Genomic DNA, 16,788 nt, shown 5'->3' with positions numbered 1-16,788 from the left:
AAGAAGTAACTCTATTCAACTTGTTAATTGAGAGATGGTATGGTGGGGCATTTGGGGATAGTCAGGGTGTGACCAAAAAAAATCTTAGTAGTTTGTCTCGACATCAGTTAAGAAACCGTGATCCCAAGGACTTGTGATTTCTATTTGGAAAGTAATGTTTAAGAAAAACCAAATTACAGGTCTTGAAGTGTAATATCTATGCTAAAAATAGGTATTTATGAAAAGTAAAATAAAAATCAAAGCCCCTGTGTTATGATTAGTTTCATAGGGAGGGCAACAGCTGCATTTGCCGTAAACTGTCAAAATTAATGTTTCACACTGATCAGCAAACAGATTCTTTAAATATGGTTAAGCAGCACATAGGAACTGCTTGTGTTAATAGGTAAGTGACAGTAATTGGTCAAAAAGTAGTTTGTGTCTTCCTCCAGTTGGAAAGTTTGCAAAGGGTCCTTTCCACACCCCTCGTGGCAACAGAATTCCCCTTGTCACACACCGAGCTCTTATTTTACAGCTCAGGAGACAAGAGGGTTGGTTAGACGCTCGTGTTAAAGGATTCTTACCCTGCTCTCAGGGGGACACCAGTAGTGGCATTTTAGGCAGGCAGCTCCAGGGCCTTTCTATCCTGGGTGCTGAGAAAATCAGCATCACCTGTAAGGGCAGTAAGCTGGTTTTAAACTCGCAAGGACACATAGCAGCAAGCATTCAGCATGTATAATTTTGTATGCTGAGCTCGGGTAGCCATTATGTGCTTAGCCTTTATTTCATGTTACGTATCTACTATTTATCCCAATTTGAAACCAGATTAAAAGTTAGTCCTTTTGCATCAGAGAATGAAACCTTCCTAAAAAAGGAACCCACAACAGTTCCTTCCTTTCCAGTTAGCTCATCTTCTCAAATCAGTAGTATAATTAACCATATTATCCTTGAAAACAAAAATTATCCTGGTTCCTTTACAGAATTATTTCAAGAGAAATATCTCGGGGAAGGAAGGGTTGATAACCTGAACACTGTCCTAGCAAAAGCCTAATTTTTATCTTTCTCAGTAAGACTTGACATTCTTGTGTATCAGTACCTTAAAAGCCAGTTTTATAGCTCTCATATTTAATAATGATAGTAGAAGCCTTTTTTCATTGCCACTTTCTTGGCTAATAGTGCATCTGGCATGTTACCTGTTAAGTTTAGATTTTCCTAGAACACCACAAAGACAAGCATATCCTTCTGATACACAGGTCAAACTACATTCTCAGGATAAATATAATTTTCGCAACAGCCACTATATTTGGAGCTTACATTTATTTGCCATATGGACATGCAAGTCTTCTGTATTATAAACTGGTTGAACATCGCTAGCAGAGGCTTGACAACACAACAGAGTCTTGCTATTTCATGTTATATTACCTGTTAAACTTACGATGATGATGAAGTTCTTTGAAAAGCTGAAAACATTTTTGCTGGGTTAATTTTCAGTCAGATCAGTAAGCTGATCCGACTCATCATACGTTGCACAATGGCTGGAGCTGGCAGGACAGAGAGCTGCAGCCACAGACTGTAAGTAAGTCTTAGTGGGCACCAGCATGGTCTTTGGTGGACTTGGGGATTTGGTTTCATAATCCAACTAGCTAGCACCAAGAATGGTGGTGAATACAAAAGCAAATTCACTAGTTTGAAAACCAGTATAGTTAAGTATTTCAGGACTCCACTGCAGATGGTTGTATGTAGAACCAGTTCCTCCACCAAGGATTTCTAGTTTAAATGGATCAAAGGAAGCACTTCGTCACCAGTATAGGTAGAAAACTGAGGCATGGAACAACTGGGTAAATTACCAAGAGAGAAAGTTCAGGTAAATTCAGATGGAATTCCCATTTCACTCCCTTTTACCAGTTTCTGTAGTATAGTATTTTCCAGAACAGACTAGAAAAATGTAAAAAAGTTTAATGATGATTTACAAATATACAATACTTACATTTTTAGGAGTTACAAAAATGGCACGTACTACAGAAACCAAAAGCTTTCTCTAACCCTTGGTACATTTCAAAGTTATTTATTTACAAAGAAAAATTACAGTCACTTTTCATAGTGTCACATGTTTACATATAAGCATTTCTCAGTTGAAAAATAACTTGCAGCTTACCCACAGGCAGTTTTTGCAGTTTGAGCTCTGCACCCATCTATCACATCAAAAATTCTATCAGCCCCTGTTAAGCTGACATGACATTGCATTTTTATGTTTTAACAGCCTTTAGTTTGAAAAATACGTACAACCCATAAGGCTAAACTGATTCATAGTTGTTGAGATTTCACCTGGTGTATTTTACATTGCTCATGGTTTGGTAAAATGACATAGGCTACCTTTTTTAATTAGCTCGGTAACGCATGTTTAGAAAAAGGTAGTCCAATTTTGTTAGCTAGGGTATTTCCAACTCTTCATGAAGGGAATTAGGGGGAAAAAAAAAAAAAAATGTCCTTTCCAGGATGCTTTTTCACCTTATGAAACTTTTATATTAAATTCTTCCTTCACTACGTACAATTCTTACCCAAGGTAACAGAGACAAACTGAGCACGCTTTCCAAATCCTGTTCATTTCCATTAGTTTTCCAATGTTGGATGCTTTCTAGATTGTACTTTCTTTAAACCAGAACTTAAAAACATTCTTCTACCTGAGAGCAAACATTAGTATTTCTTAGTCTTTCATAGTCTGTGTGTACTTGAGAGTCTTCTTATATATTAAAATACTTGCAGTAAGAGAAATACAGCCAAAACACATACAGTCTGGTTTTGACATCTTCTTTACATGTGTGTACAAACACTTTCATGCTCTCATGATTTTCAGACTATACAATTTCAACACATAACAGTATGTGAATTCAATACATTCTTCATTGTGCTGAAGATAGTTTGGGACTACAGGTCTACAATTGGTGATTTTTAATTAGGACTAAATACCACCAGAGTATTAGTTATGGTTCAGGTCAAGATTTTTTTAAATTGAGAAATAGAAAAAGCTTGCCGTCAGTAGCTGTGAACAGAGTTTAAAAAGTGTCCGCCAGCATTATAGTATTTCCCTCCCCAAAACTTACTCCATAGACAAAATAAACTCCAAATTCAAGCATCTTTAAAGAATGCCTGCATTCTGGATTTTCTTCGTGCAAGAGCTTCTTGTTTTTTTCTTTCAATCTCTTCTTGAGAACATTTTCTATTTTTTTGTTCCACCACAGAGGCTGTAAATAAAAAACATGTATTACGAGCCTTCAAGTTTGTTCAATATGTATTTTAACTTATCTGTTTTCAATGTTTGAAGATCTATGGCAAGAGCACACTATTCTGACATACCAGGCACCCAAGTTAAAAATGGCTCATGTATCCTGTCCCCAAGGCAGGAAGGGGGATAAGATGCATGACCTTTGTAGTGCTACTGATTACTACCTCCCAGTGAAAATAGTGGGATGCAGACATTTGCTTCAAGGAAATTTTACTTGGCTGCCCTTCAAGTGAACCTTGTGACATCAGGAGTCAACATAGGAGATGGCGATGGTTTAAGAAAATTAAGGCTATCAGAGTGAAAAGGGCTCTACAATTTAGTGAGTTAGGCAGAGATATGGGCATGGAGATGGTATAGACACAGGGGTCAGATACAGTACAGGTGTCACACAAATAAAACCAGAAAGGTTGAAAAAAGGTCAAAAGTAGCAATAAAAATTGGCAAAGGAGACAAGAACATGATAGCTAAGCATAATATTTTATATGTTGTGTTACAGAACTATAAATTCCCATACAATAAAATCCTGACTTCACTGGAACCAACAGGAACACTCCCTGAACATGTCAAGAATTTTACCGGCTTTATACACCAATTTCCAATTAATTTTTAATAAGGAGTATTTTTAATAAGGAGTCTTTCAAACTGGATAAATAAAACAAAGGGTCTCTTTGCTTCTTAAAAGAAAAGACGTCCATGGAAAAGTTACATATCAGTTTTTGAAAGGATTACTTAACATCCATCTTTTTGTTACAGCAATGTCCTTCCACCAAAAATTTAAGATGAGGACAGTTGTTGTTTATCTGTAAAGAAAATCTATGCTATTCTTTTTCGTTCCTTTATTCTCTAGAACATTCCACAGAAAGACTGGTTATCTCTCCCCTCCCTTCCCCCTTAACATCCGCATTTCTACTTTCCATTTATCTGCCTCTTTGCTGGGGAAGTAACAGATAAAATACTGCTTCTTCAAATAATGCTGGCTGATAGTTTGCAGGAATTTTTTTTTGTTGTTGTTTTTGTAACAGTGCTTCCTGAAAATTGAGGTTGATATAGGACACTCTAAAGGCACGTTTTATCAGAATTAATATTAAAACTTCACCAAGCCATGACATCACGTAAACACAAGACTGATTGGCACTTGACTGGTTCTACGTTTCCCTGGCAAGTAGCACCAGTGCATGGGATATTACAGACTGTCACCCGATGATGGAAAAGTGACTGACCTCCCCTCTAGATGAAAGGAAATGTTAGTGTTTCGACTGATAACACAAGAATATTTCACTGGCAATTTTAGCAACAGAGCAAACAACAATACAGGCTGAGGTTTCAGAAACATCGAGTAAGTCGAGGTTCCAATTTCCAGGTGTACAGTAGGCTGCCTTCCAGGCTGCCTTCTTTCCCTGCCCCACCATTAACTGGGGTTTTACGAATCATGGCTGAGATAAGTAATTTTTAATGTTTTTCAAAATGAACTGTAAATTAAAGCACAGATTCACACTACAACATTTACTACGTATCAAAATAGTAGTATTTTTAAGTAACAATTTAAGAATATGGTATGCTGAGTGCTGCCATCAATCTGTACTTGATCCTAGTGATTCTGAGTGTCTTTGGAGAGAGAATGTGAAGTATTCAGAGAAGTGGAATGAAAATGGGAAACAGAAGTCCTTAACTACAGGAGTTGAACTACAGGAGTTCAAGAGATGCATCAGGACAATTTTATTTTGGAGAAAACAACTTCCAGATTCTCGTTAGAACACTTACTAACGCCTAAACCGAACAGATGAATATTGAAGCCTATTGTAAGTTGCAATACAGTATAAATTTCTCCTTTGACATTCTGATTACAGTAAGAAAAACAAAAACAGTCTAACAGTGATATAGTAAAGACACATACCTGATGTAGGCAGTGCAAAAGACTCTGAAAGGTGCCTCTTGAAAGGTGGTTTCTTATTGTCAAGCTTGCTGTGCAAAGTCACATTCACCTGATTCTTGCTTCCTTCCAAACCCTGCAGAGTAATTCCAATGCCAGAATGATTCCCTGGATTTTCAGACCCTACACGAAGAGCACCCTGAGAATTGTTAGTCTTTCGGAACTTAAACTTTGAAGGCATAAGTGATGTTTTGTTACCAGAACTGTTATTTGGTATCTTTCCTGGATTGTACAAAAGAGCTGGGCTGTCTAATGTTTTGCTACTAAAAACGTTTACGGCATTAACAGGACTTACTTCAGAACTAGTCTCTCCTGCCACCACAGAATTTGACCTGTACCATTTTCCCAAAACAGTCTTTGTAGTATCTTCAGAAGCAGCTTGATGACAGTTTTTAGACAGTGTGTATTTACACTCCATAGAAGTACCCGAGATCACAGTTAGAGGACTTGAGACATTTTTACAGTTCACTACGTGACCTGTTGTGGCCAGCCCGTATGTAACCTTTGTTGAATTCCTACAGGAATCGTTTAGTGAGAAAGCATCCTGTTTTGCATTTGGTTTTTGTGCCAAGAGATCAGGTAGTCCTTGTTTAGATGGTGGGAAGCTGTTATCAGCATTTGATCTGGAATTAATACTGGCCTCTTGTATAGTTTTAGCTCTTTCATTTCCTTGTTTAACATCCTGGCTCTGAGTCTGCTTTTCTATATTATCACACACCTGATACAACAATTCATCATCCTCACAGTTTGCATCCCAAAGACTATCAGATTCACAAAACATATCTAATATCTCATCAGAGAATTTCGGTTCATTCCAGTCATCAAATGACAGAGCACATTTCTTTGGTATTTCAACTTGATTTAAGTGACTTGTATTAGCTTGATTAACCACTTTAGTTAGATCATTAGGTTTCATATTGGTAGAAACACTGGATGATTGACAGAAAATATTGTGTGTGTTATTCCCAGGTTTTTCAGTCCGTTGTCTATGAGGATTAGATCTTGAAGGAAAAAGAGGCAGAGAGTCACTTTTAGACTGAATAGTTTCATTTCCATTCTTCACTTCAGATTGCGTTGAAACAGGAATATAGTTCAAATTGCTGTTTTGGGCACTTTTCCAAACAGAAGTTATTTTATCTGGCTTAATGTCACATTTGCCATGAAAGGCTATGGTCTCTGTCTTTGAGTTTTCTGTCTTATTATATGGCTTTTTTAAAGAAAGAGATTTTGCAACATTTTGTGTGTTTTTAGTAGAATGTTTCAAAGGCGAAAACTGCAAACTGTTAGATTTGTGTACACTCCCCAAACAAGTTACTGAATTGCAACTACTTCTTTCCTTTGTTCTGCTAGCATCACTGAAACCATGCACAGATGGATTTGTAGGAATAGGTGGTACTTCTTCAGTACTTATCAATTCAGGATTTTGGGTTATTTGCATCACAAAAGAGTCATCTGCCAAAAAATCTGTATCCCAGTCATCAAAATCATTATTAACTACTCCAGCAAGCTTACTGGAGACGACCAATTGTGTCTTCAGAGAACAAGGATTTTTTTTTGTCACCATGTGAGTATCAGGTTTCGGAAAAGTCTGGTTCACGCTTCCTAGTGCGCACAGAGTATCTTTTTGATATGCCTCTGAATTACCATGTTGCATGTCCTTAATTTGCTCAGGAAGGTGTTCCTCTTCCAAGGTGCTTTTATTTTCATGGAAACTATTATTTAAAGAAATACCTGATAGTCCTTGACTCAACTGTCCACTACACTTCTGGGTAGAGCAGTCAAAAAGAGCATGAAGGGCTATTTCAGCCTCAAGGTCTATACACTTTTGACTGCTAGATTGACAGGCCTCTGCAGCAGGGATGCCAGTGCTCTGTCCAACTGGTTTCAGGGACAGAGCAGTATCTGTTTCAGAAACCTCACCAAGGAGTGATTTCAGGTTCTTCATATTTACTTCATCTTTAGAATTATTTAAAGACTCTGAGGTGGTCTGCATGAAGTCATGACCAAGCTTCTCTTGTTCCTGAACAGCATCTAGCTCTACTAGATTTTTATCAAATTCCTTAGCCAATTTCATGAGTTCCTCTTCAGGATTTTTTATTTTAAGATCTCTAGATTAAAGAAAAAAAAAAAAGAAATACAGAAAAGGAAGTCAGACCTACTGAGAAAGTTTAGCCAAGCTCAGTAACACTACCATATGAGCTGTTCATTCTCTAGTTTTAACAACTACAGAGAATATGACTGAACCCCACTGCTTTCAATGTGCAGTCAGCATGCAATCTTTTTGATAATTCCCAAGAAATACCCCATTAAGAAGAGATAACAAGCCCAAAGTTAAAAGCATTCTGCATGCTAATGTACAATTACATGGTTCACTATACATAAAGGAACACCACATACCCTTTTTCATGAAAGCCCAGCTGTGATGGGCAAGACAAAACTGTAACTTACCTTGTACAACTTAACTTTGTCCTAGCTCGCACTTTTACTACTCCAGGTGTACAGGGAATAGCATCCTCACCAATCCATGTCCCTAAAAGGGAGCCTTCATTACAGGCTGCTTTTTCATCCTGAATGATTAGATTTATAATGCTTAGCAATTTGATTTCAGATAAAGATTGGACTAGACACACATCTTGCATTAGTTAAAGTTGCTAAACCAATTAAACTGGATCAAATCTGTTGAATGCCACAGACAGGAGCTAAACCAATACAAGCTAAGCGGGATTACTGCGACATTGTCTACTGATAGTTGTATCACTTTAATTATATCGATTTAAAACAGGAACTTCCATTAAAATAACCGATTTTACTTTGGTGCTCAAATCTAATACTCTGTTTACTTCAGGTTTACACATAATCTGCAATATTCTCATTACAAGTTGTGATCTCATTTAGTATACTACTAAGGAGCTAGTTGAGATGCACTGTCTTTATCCACTTAAAGCAGCATTAACAGATCAGAGAATTTGAAAGAAATCATATTCTGTATGCTTGCAGGAAAAAAATTCTGACTTCTTCCATTACAACTCATTTATACCAGGCACCTTTAAACAGAAATAAATGAAGTTCCGAAACTAAATAAAGTTGTTTCAGAGCTTCAAAATTCAGGCTTGGATTTGAATTCTGTAATCTAAGAGATACAATACTGCAGTGGTAAAATGTCTAGAGGGCCAGAGCCATGGGATGTGGGAAATTACTGCACGTAAGCCAGCAAAAGTAATTTGAACTTTACTAACTACCAGGATAGTTTTGGGTAGGTTTTCTTTTTCTTTGTAAAAAAATTTTTTTTTTAAGGAAAAAAGAACACAAGCAGCAGATAGTTGCAAATTCTGATATTATTTACATTTATGACAGGGCTGTAATCATTTAAAAGGAAGGAAGTGGCATGCCTTATCAATGATTTTCCAATTCTTAAATGTAGTTTCTCACAAATATGCCAAACAGTGAATACATTTTAAACGGCCCTGTCAAATAAGCAGGCATATTTTACAAGCTAAATACTACAGAACTGTTCTAGGAATGACACGTTCTCTTCTTGCGCTTAGTAAAAAGCAAACAATAAGCCAACACTCTTATTCTCACTTTCCAGGCTGTGGACATCAGGTTCACAGCAAGAGGGAGACACCAAGAGCATAGGTCTTAGGGTAAAAAGGCAAATTTTTTAGAATAATGAAGCAATGTTACTATGTTTATATTATTGAGGAGTCTCTCTCTCATCTGCATCTTGTTCTTGTACTTCAGCAGTCATTCAAGACCATTCAAAATGCTTAAAAACAACTGCCAGTATGTGTAAAGTAAATCCAGTATGTGAAGAAACTCTTACCTTTTAACAGATGAGTGATTAAGGATAAATAAACACAACAGTATTCCTAAGACCAGGGGCAATAACTTGTATTCTGAAAGTAAAACTTTCTAAAATGGAACTGCTGCAAGTCCACGTTCTTAACACGTCCTTTTTTACAGCATCTGTGACTCATAAGAGCAACCAGTCAAATGCTATGCTTATGATTTTAATTCAAACCAGTTTTATGAACATGTTACTAGTTTTCTACACGCCCAATTCTTACCATGAGACTACTGTAACTAAAACTGAGCCTTCACTAAGGCTGTAGCACTATTCTGTTTGATTACGGCATATGCAGAGCATTGTTTTAGAAAGTAACAATTACCTGAGGAGCAATACGATTAACAATTTCTGAAATTTCTACTGTGCAGCTACTGGTAGACTGTTTGGTTTTTCCATTGCCTATGAAAACAAACAAAAAACCTTCTTAAAAACTGCAAAACAATTCAATTTATAAAGTGCAGTATATCTCAACTAATTCAAATATATGTGCTAAAATCAGAGCTTGATTCAGCACTGTATTGAAGAATTTATGGGTTTTTAATAAAAACAAACCAAAACAACCTAACCATAATGGAAAGGGACCTTTTTTCAAGAAATTTGATAACTTTTAGTACGCTCCCACTGCATGCCTCAAACAGGCGCCCTAAGTCTGGATTTTGTTACTATTACCTAGTCTGTGTGCAATTGGTGAATGAGGATCCCAAAAGATTTCTTGCTGTATATCGGTGTCATTAACAGGAGAGCTGAAAGTAGGTATTCGGGATTTCCTACTCAACGATCTCTTTGGTGTTTTATGTAAACATGACTCTGTGTAAACAGAAAGATGATCCTTATTAAAAAACAACAAATAAAAGGCCAAAATAACTTAGAACATACAGCAGGACAAGGCACAAAGGAGATGCTTTAGGAACTTTAAGAAGAAAAATCAAGTTCACACTCATCAACCTTCCTTTACTTACAACAGGAATATTGTTCACAACTATATACGCTTAATGCAGAATACGACTCTATCTTTGTCAGTTACATCACCACAGAGATAACAGAGCATTACATGATACTGACAGCTACATGCTCAGCATCTGATGGTAAGGATGAGAATTGTCAATCCTCCTGCGTGAGAAAATACTGACTTCAGCTTACATTAAGAGAAAAACTATGTGTACCTGTATGGGAGAATATTTTGTATTCTGACTTGCTCCATGTCTTTCACCCAGACTCTGATTTGGGCCACAACTTTAATGGGCCCCCGAACTGTTCTGGGTCACAACCCACCTTTGTCTATACTCCACTGGGGCTTTTCAGCTAGGACTGGTAAAAGCAGAAATATAGCTACTCAAAAACAGCTTGCAGCTGTCTCAGATCAGTAAGGGAACTGAACACACTATGTGAAGCTCAACTAGTCACCCGTGCCCTTTAGAAATGACGTTGCAGATGTGGCAGCCTACAGAAATAATTTTAAAAGATGCAATAACTATGTGAGAAGCATCTTAGGAGATGCCTTGCACTTAAGTGCCTCGCACGGCCAGGCTTATCTTCTTCTCGAGTGGATTAGCGTCCTCAGTCAGTTCTACGTATCTGCCGCGGGAAGATGCTCTTCATCACTCCTTGACAAGAGCAGCCCCTTCCCAACGCAGACGGACGGGGGAGAGCGGGGGATTACACCGCACCGGCCCTCTCCTCACAGGCAGGCCGCACCCCACCCCCCCCCGCCGCGGCTCCAGGGGTGGCAGGCAGGGCAGGGCAGGGCAGGGCCCCCGCCGGCGCGGGGCCCCCAGCGGCCGCTCCCGCCGTACCTGCAGCGCCGCGCACCGCCGCCTCCCGCGACGGCGACGGCCGGGGCGCGCGCGGCGCCTCCCCCGCGGGCAGGCCTCGGCCCGCGCCGCTTTCTGCGCCGCCGGCCTCCGCCGCCTCCTCCGCGGCGGGCTCCGCCGGCCTCCGCCGGGTGAGCTGCTGCTCCTCGCCACCGCCGCCGCCGCCGCCGCTCCGCCTCCTCAGGGCGGCGGGCCTGAGGCAGGGCCCATTCCGCCGGCTACCGGGCATAGCGCGCGCTGCGGCGGCGCGACATCCACGCCGCCGGCGCCGCCATTTTGCCCGGGAGCCCGCCGCGCCACCGCCGATTGGCCGCCGCCGCGCCGCCTCGAGCGGCCATTGGCCCCGCGCGGCGAGGGCGGGTCGGCGGACGCGGCAGGGAACTGCGGCAGGGAACTGCAGCTGGGAGCTCGCGCTGCTCGCGCTGCGCGCCCTTGGCTCCGCCCCCTCTTGCCGGGAGGCGCCTTCCCGCCCTCCCTCGCCCATCTGCCCTGGTGCTGCGGCGGCCGGTTCTCCCTGCGCGGGCTGCCTTCGGAGTTACGCGTTCAAAACCTTTAGTCCAGCAGTTCAGTGAAAGAAAAGCTTAAGTCCGCCGCCGCCAGTGAGGCTGGATGTGCCCTCCGGCAGGCCCCGGCCGTCGACCTGGCCTGAGGTGGCCTCGTGAGCCTGTTCCTCTGAGGCACAGTGTCTTCGTCTCTGAGGCGGCCTCGTGTTTCTCTGAAGCAAGGCGGCTTTGTCTCTGAGGCGGCCTCGCGCCCTCAATTCGCCTGTGGCTCCTACCCTGTGCTGGCTGCTGCCATCCCGCCAGCCCTGTGGCGGTCCAGGTCTCTGCTGAGGTCCTCGGGGCCCAGAAGAGGGGTGTGCGGTGAGTGTCCTTAAAGAGAAAACAAACCCAGACAGGCATAAACTTTTTCAGCCCAGCATGGGAATTGGGGCTGGCAAAGAGAGACTGACAGAAGCCAAATTTGGTAGGTAAGAAATAAACATGAGGTTCCTGAGGGACTGTGATATTACATCATTATTTAAAACAATATAAATGCAAACACATGTATGTATTACATCATAAGGTGGATATTTCCTCCCTGAGCCACTAAATGTCAATGTATAAACATATCTACCAAGCATATAGGGTCAAGGAGTGAACTACTTGTATATTGGCCTGCCTGGTTTTCATTTAATCGATTTGGAGTACTTTGGGATCACACTTCATTTATAAGACGTGAGCAGTGGATTTCAGTCTAGGATCGGGAGTATGAGAAGTTTTGAAGTCACCAAAGAGTGATTCTCTGAGTTGTGAAACCTTCTCTTTCCACCCGAGGCCTCAGGCAAACAATATGTTTTTTCACTTCTCCGTTCTCACGAGTGTAATTAAAGCCAATAGAAGACTTTTTAACAAGGAAAAAATTAAGTACTATGTATTAAACAGAGAAGCTGTGCTATATACCTGTTTAAAGTATCACAGTTAATCGCAGAAAGTTGTGACATTTGAATAATCGGCTTGTTTCTGTCATACCTATCAAATACAGATCGGAGACAAGACTGAAAAAATGGGTCAAGAATTAGGCTCCAAAATCCATCATAGACATCTGAACATGGCTACTGCCTTGTAATCATACTAACATGGGTAGATCTTTGCATTAGTACAAACTGTGGTGCAGGTATGCATGATATTTTTGACTGCTGGTTTGCACTATAGTAATTAAAAGCTGTAATGCATCACACAGGTACAGAAATGGCTTACTGGACTCTTTATACCATAGGCGCAATGTAGTTTACTTGCTCATTGTTTCCAGTTAAAATGGATACTGAGGAGAAACTGTCTTTTTACAGTAGAGGTAGATACAACTTGAGGGATAACAAAACATTGAAGTCAGCACACTTATTAGAAAGTGCTACTAAAATCTTGATGTCTCCTACCACTTCCTAGTGACCTCTTAGCAGCTGGGTGCTGTAAAGTGGTCTGCTTTCATACTCCTGCGCGTTAACAAGCATAGTCTGAAATACTGTCATCAATAATTAAAATTAAGTGACATCTGTCATATTCACTGAGTGCTCAATTTTGCAGTGCCTTCTTTGATTTCTTCCTTTCTCTGAGCTCATTGTTCACTAACCTCATTCATAAAATGTGAATATTTGCCACAGGTCTTTCACACATTAGTGAGGTTTTACTCATACAGTAAAAGCATTTTGAATTAAAAAAAGCATATTTAATGTGTATCTAGTTCTGCATGAGAGATCCTGTTCCATCAATTTAAGTGTATGTAAAGTTGCGTTACCAAAAGTTGGCCAAAAAAAAAAAAAAAAATCTGCACGTACAGAAAAGCTGAACAGGTTCACAATGGGAAAAAAACCCCACTTTCCTAATGAATAAAAGTGTGAGTATCTCATTGCAGCTGAAGGACTTAGCTCTGAGCCGATGCTGTTTATTAAGTTAAGAAATGTAGTGGTAGAAGTCTGTGATGTTGAAGGGTTTCTCTGTGGAGCTGTAGCCTGAAGGAGGAGGGAGTTTGCGTTCCCTTGTCATGGTACGAGCAGCTGGATCAATGGCTAATTGTGGTGAGGCTGCGTTCCAGGGACTTGCAGCAAACTCCTAGTGCTGCCATTGTGAGTCCTACTTTCAAATCAAGAGGGATAAATAATGGAGGAGATTGAATGAATAATAAAGTTAGCTTAGTTTTTAATAGTACTATAAACTGCCTGAGAACTTTTCACTGTATTTTATGAGACAAGGATCTAAAATGAAATGAAATAAATGTAGAAGACCTGAGAAGTTTCCTAAGAACTTCCCGTCAGTGTAATGAGAGCATTGAAACTCTTTTCAGTCTTATGAGTGAAAAAAGGCTCCTTTTTAAAGTCCTTTGAGCACAGAGCTTTGAAGTGAGCATTTGTATCTTGGAAAGAGTATGTATCATTAGTGAGGTTTTTCAAAATATCTAACGTTGCATCAATGTAACTAACAAAGAGCAGTGACTTTATGTTATAGTTCATCTTTCATTCTTGTTAGGGCTGGAAAAAGGGAAAATCAATAATAGTGATTTCAATGAAAATATCAAGATTTGTGAGAGGATGGAAGTTATTATAAATAATGAAATTAATTTGACAAATACTGCCTTTGTCCAGAATGTTTTTAAATGCTTTGTGACATTTTCAAAATGAGCTATCTTAGTTTTTTTTGTTCCCAAACTACATTTTCATTTCAAAATTGATTTCTTTTTAGGCACTGAAAAAGAAATAAACAAAACACACACATGTGCTCATAATTTGTCTCCAATGAAAATGTGTGTGTATGCATTTTGATCACCTGGGACCAGGTGAAAAGACAAATTCTCCAAGCCATATGTTGCTTGGATAATTTGTTTTAAAAAATGGTGTGGTACAAACTCTACAACTCAGTACAATTGTATGGTACTTTAAACATAAACATTTTTTCTCCTAGGGAAGGAACAGTTAAATAAAGAGTGTATGTAGCTGGGTAGCCACCTGTACTATGTACCTAAGGAAATATGATAAACAGGTCACAGTCTCTCTTGTTCTGCAGTTAGGCTTCTGGTGAGACAGGTAACAGGAAAAGCCATAGGCTTTCTAAACCTGTGAGAACCTGTCTGTTTCTTTGGTTGTGTACAAAAGCAAAACACAAAAGCAAATGTTAACAAAAGCAAAATATATCTAAATTTATAGCCCTACTTAGTCTACAGTTCTGCAGGAGTCCTCAGGAAATTTCAGTGGGCCTGGGAACAAGAGTCTCTGACCATGCTTCCTTGCGTGATGCAGGCTGCCCTCAGACTTGCCGTGTATTTCTGCAGCGTGGCTCAGCGGCGCTCAGGGATGGGCAAAGGGGCACAGAGTGAGGTAACTTAATGTGCCTGGTATCTTCTAGCCAGCTTTGCCCGTTCAGAGCCGGCTTGGATGTTTGTGTGCAGTGCTGCCTTGTGCCGCGTAGGCATACCCTGGTATGTCTGGCTTCGCATCTGTAAAAAGGAGATAATAGTACTTACTGCAGCATGGGTTGTCCTGGGGATAAGCATGGAGCCGTTGGATATGGCAGTGAGGGGAACTATATAAACAGAGGAGTGAATTTAGATGCTTAATGTAAGATGCATTTATAAATACAACCCTGTGGACCCAAACAAAAATAAACTAAGACAACAGTATAAAACTTAACTATGAAAGTAAAATATTCTAGCCACAGTTTTCTGCCTTTTTCCCCCCCAGAAATCCTACTCATCCATATATTCTCTTAAGAAGCCTTGGTGTGTTTAGTAAAATAGAGCACTACATGGTAGCAGATAGTTTATACAAGTTAACTGCAAGAGATATGTGTTTTGTTGCCTTCTTTGGGACCTTAGGAAAAACTGAGAGGGTATCTGAAATGTTAACTTAATGGACAATAATTTTTTCCATCCATAGGGGAACACAGGCATCGTGCGTGTATTTTTGCTTTTATTAATAGCATTTTGATAGCACAGTTATAAAGCTTGTCCTTGGCTTGCCTTGAAATATCATACTGACTTCACTTACTACAGAATGTTACTTTAATTTTCCAAGGTGAAATGTTCGCAGAGCAGAAACTGGTGAGGAAAATATGGCCAAAACAGTTACATATACCTTTATTTTTAAAGTGCTGTCCAGAAGGGTTTGCAGCAATTTTTGCTGATGCATAAATTGACCTAGACAGTAAATGATACATGACCTTAAAAATATCTGAAGTAGCCTTGCTTGAGAATTTTTAGTAGAGAGTTATTAAATGTCAGAGTAATTTACACAAGCGTAGCCTAGTTTATGCTTTTGCATTCTCCTTCCCTCTTTCTCTCCACCATGCCATCTGAGAACCGTAGAAGCTTTAAAAATATTTTACATATATCTCTTTTTTTTTCCCCCTTATCATAGAGGTTCATCTTATTTTATTTATCACACTCAGAAAATCTCATCAAATGTGAGACTATAATGTAGCTCACAAAGGCCTGATCCAGCAGAGCACTTAAGTACCTGCATAACTTCATCGTGATGACATTTTCCATTGCTCATTAACTGGCATTTAAAGGAAATTTTCCATTGCTTGGTGTCTGGGCATTTAGAGGAAATTGTCAGCCAAAATGGGTGAGCCATTTAGAAGAATTAGGTCAGGCAATGAACAGGCTACGAGTCACAGAGGTCTGTAGGAAGCCCTGGAGGTTCAGGCCCCTTGCAGAAAGCTGGAGATAGCCACCGGGAGGGCCTTCTATTACGTATTTATTATAATGTAGGCTTAATTCCACAGCTGTTCTCCAGTGCTCAGGGTGAACTGCACTGAGGAGATGAATCATGGTAGTGCAAGACTGCAGAGACTGCTGTTTGTAGAACTTCTGCCTTAAATCTTAGCTGGGCCAGTTAGCTTCAGTGCACTGCTGCCTGGAGGCAGCTCAACAGCTGCTGCTTTTCAACAGGTACAATGATCTGGGCATCTCTGCATTGTGCTGGCTCACACTGGGTAGGCTTGCACTGAGGAATGACCAGGAGGAGTCTTGAGGCAGCCATCCCTGTCTACTCACTTATTTGCTGCATCTGGCCCTGCTGCCAAGGAGCTTTCATAGCTTTTCACTGTTTTTTACTTATGTCCATGCTATCATTGTTTGCTGTACCAAGGAGAACATGCATCTTGGGTGATCCTCCCAGCTGAGATGCACCCTCTGCTACCTTGTTGTTTATACGTGAAGAGAAGATGTAAATAAGGGCAGGATCAAGAACTGTTCATAGAAATTACAGCAGCAAGGTTTTATTTTCTTTTCCTTTTTTTTTTTTTAATCTGTTGATCCTGCTGTATTACAGCTCCAGGCTATTAAGGAGTGAGAAATAGGTTTTCTGTTCTGCTCTCTTAGTTTCTGGAATTTTTTTTATCCCTTATAAGAAAACAAGTTAGAGGGTTCTTTAAAGAACAGGAAAGAATAGGTTTCCGGCTTGTTTGGA

At 40.1% G+C, this 16,788-nt stretch overlaps 1 protein-coding gene across 1 annotated transcript; it reads right to left on the bottom strand.

Annotated features, from left to right (window-relative positions):
- Nucleotides 1–1,936: 1,936 nt before the first annotated feature.
- Nucleotides 1,937–11,153, bottom strand: ETAA1 (ETAA1 activator of ATR kinase). The gene is made up of 6 exons (XM_075496861.1): nt 10,830–11,153; nt 9,706–9,843; nt 9,359–9,435; nt 7,638–7,756; nt 5,154–7,297; nt 1,937–3,218 (listed from the first exon to the last, which is right to left on the bottom strand). The coding sequence occupies exons 1-6, from the start codon at nt 11,074–11,076 to the stop codon at nt 3,103–3,105; spliced, it is 2,841 nt and encodes a 946-aa protein (XP_075352976.1). The 5' UTR covers nt 11,077–11,153; the 3' UTR covers nt 1,937–3,102.
- Nucleotides 11,154–16,788: the final 5,635 nt, after the last annotated feature.

This window comes from Mycteria americana, chromosome 3 (genome assembly GCF_035582795.1).
Source record: "Mycteria americana isolate JAX WOST 10 ecotype Jacksonville Zoo and Gardens chromosome 3, USCA_MyAme_1.0, whole genome shotgun sequence".
Lineage (NCBI taxonomy): Eukaryota > Metazoa > Chordata > Aves > Ciconiiformes > Ciconiidae > Mycteria > Mycteria americana.
Note: the sequence above shows the minus strand (reverse complement) of the source record. Positions and strands in the feature narration are given on the sequence as shown.

Bases quoted from the DNA above. Each gene is read 5' to 3' on its own strand.
- ETAA1 (XM_075496861.1), bottom strand. From the start codon at position 11,076: ATGCCCGGTAGCCGGCGGAATGGGCCCTGCCTCAGGCCCGCCGCCCTG. The intron at 9,844-10,829 runs GTACGGCGGGAG...CTGTTTACACAG, and splicing joins GGCGGTGCGCGGCGCTGCAG to AGTCATGTTTACATAAAACA. The intron at 7,298-7,637 runs GTAAGTTACAGT...TCTTTAATCTAG, and splicing joins ACAAAGTTAAGTTGTACAAG to AGATCTTAAAATAAAAAATC.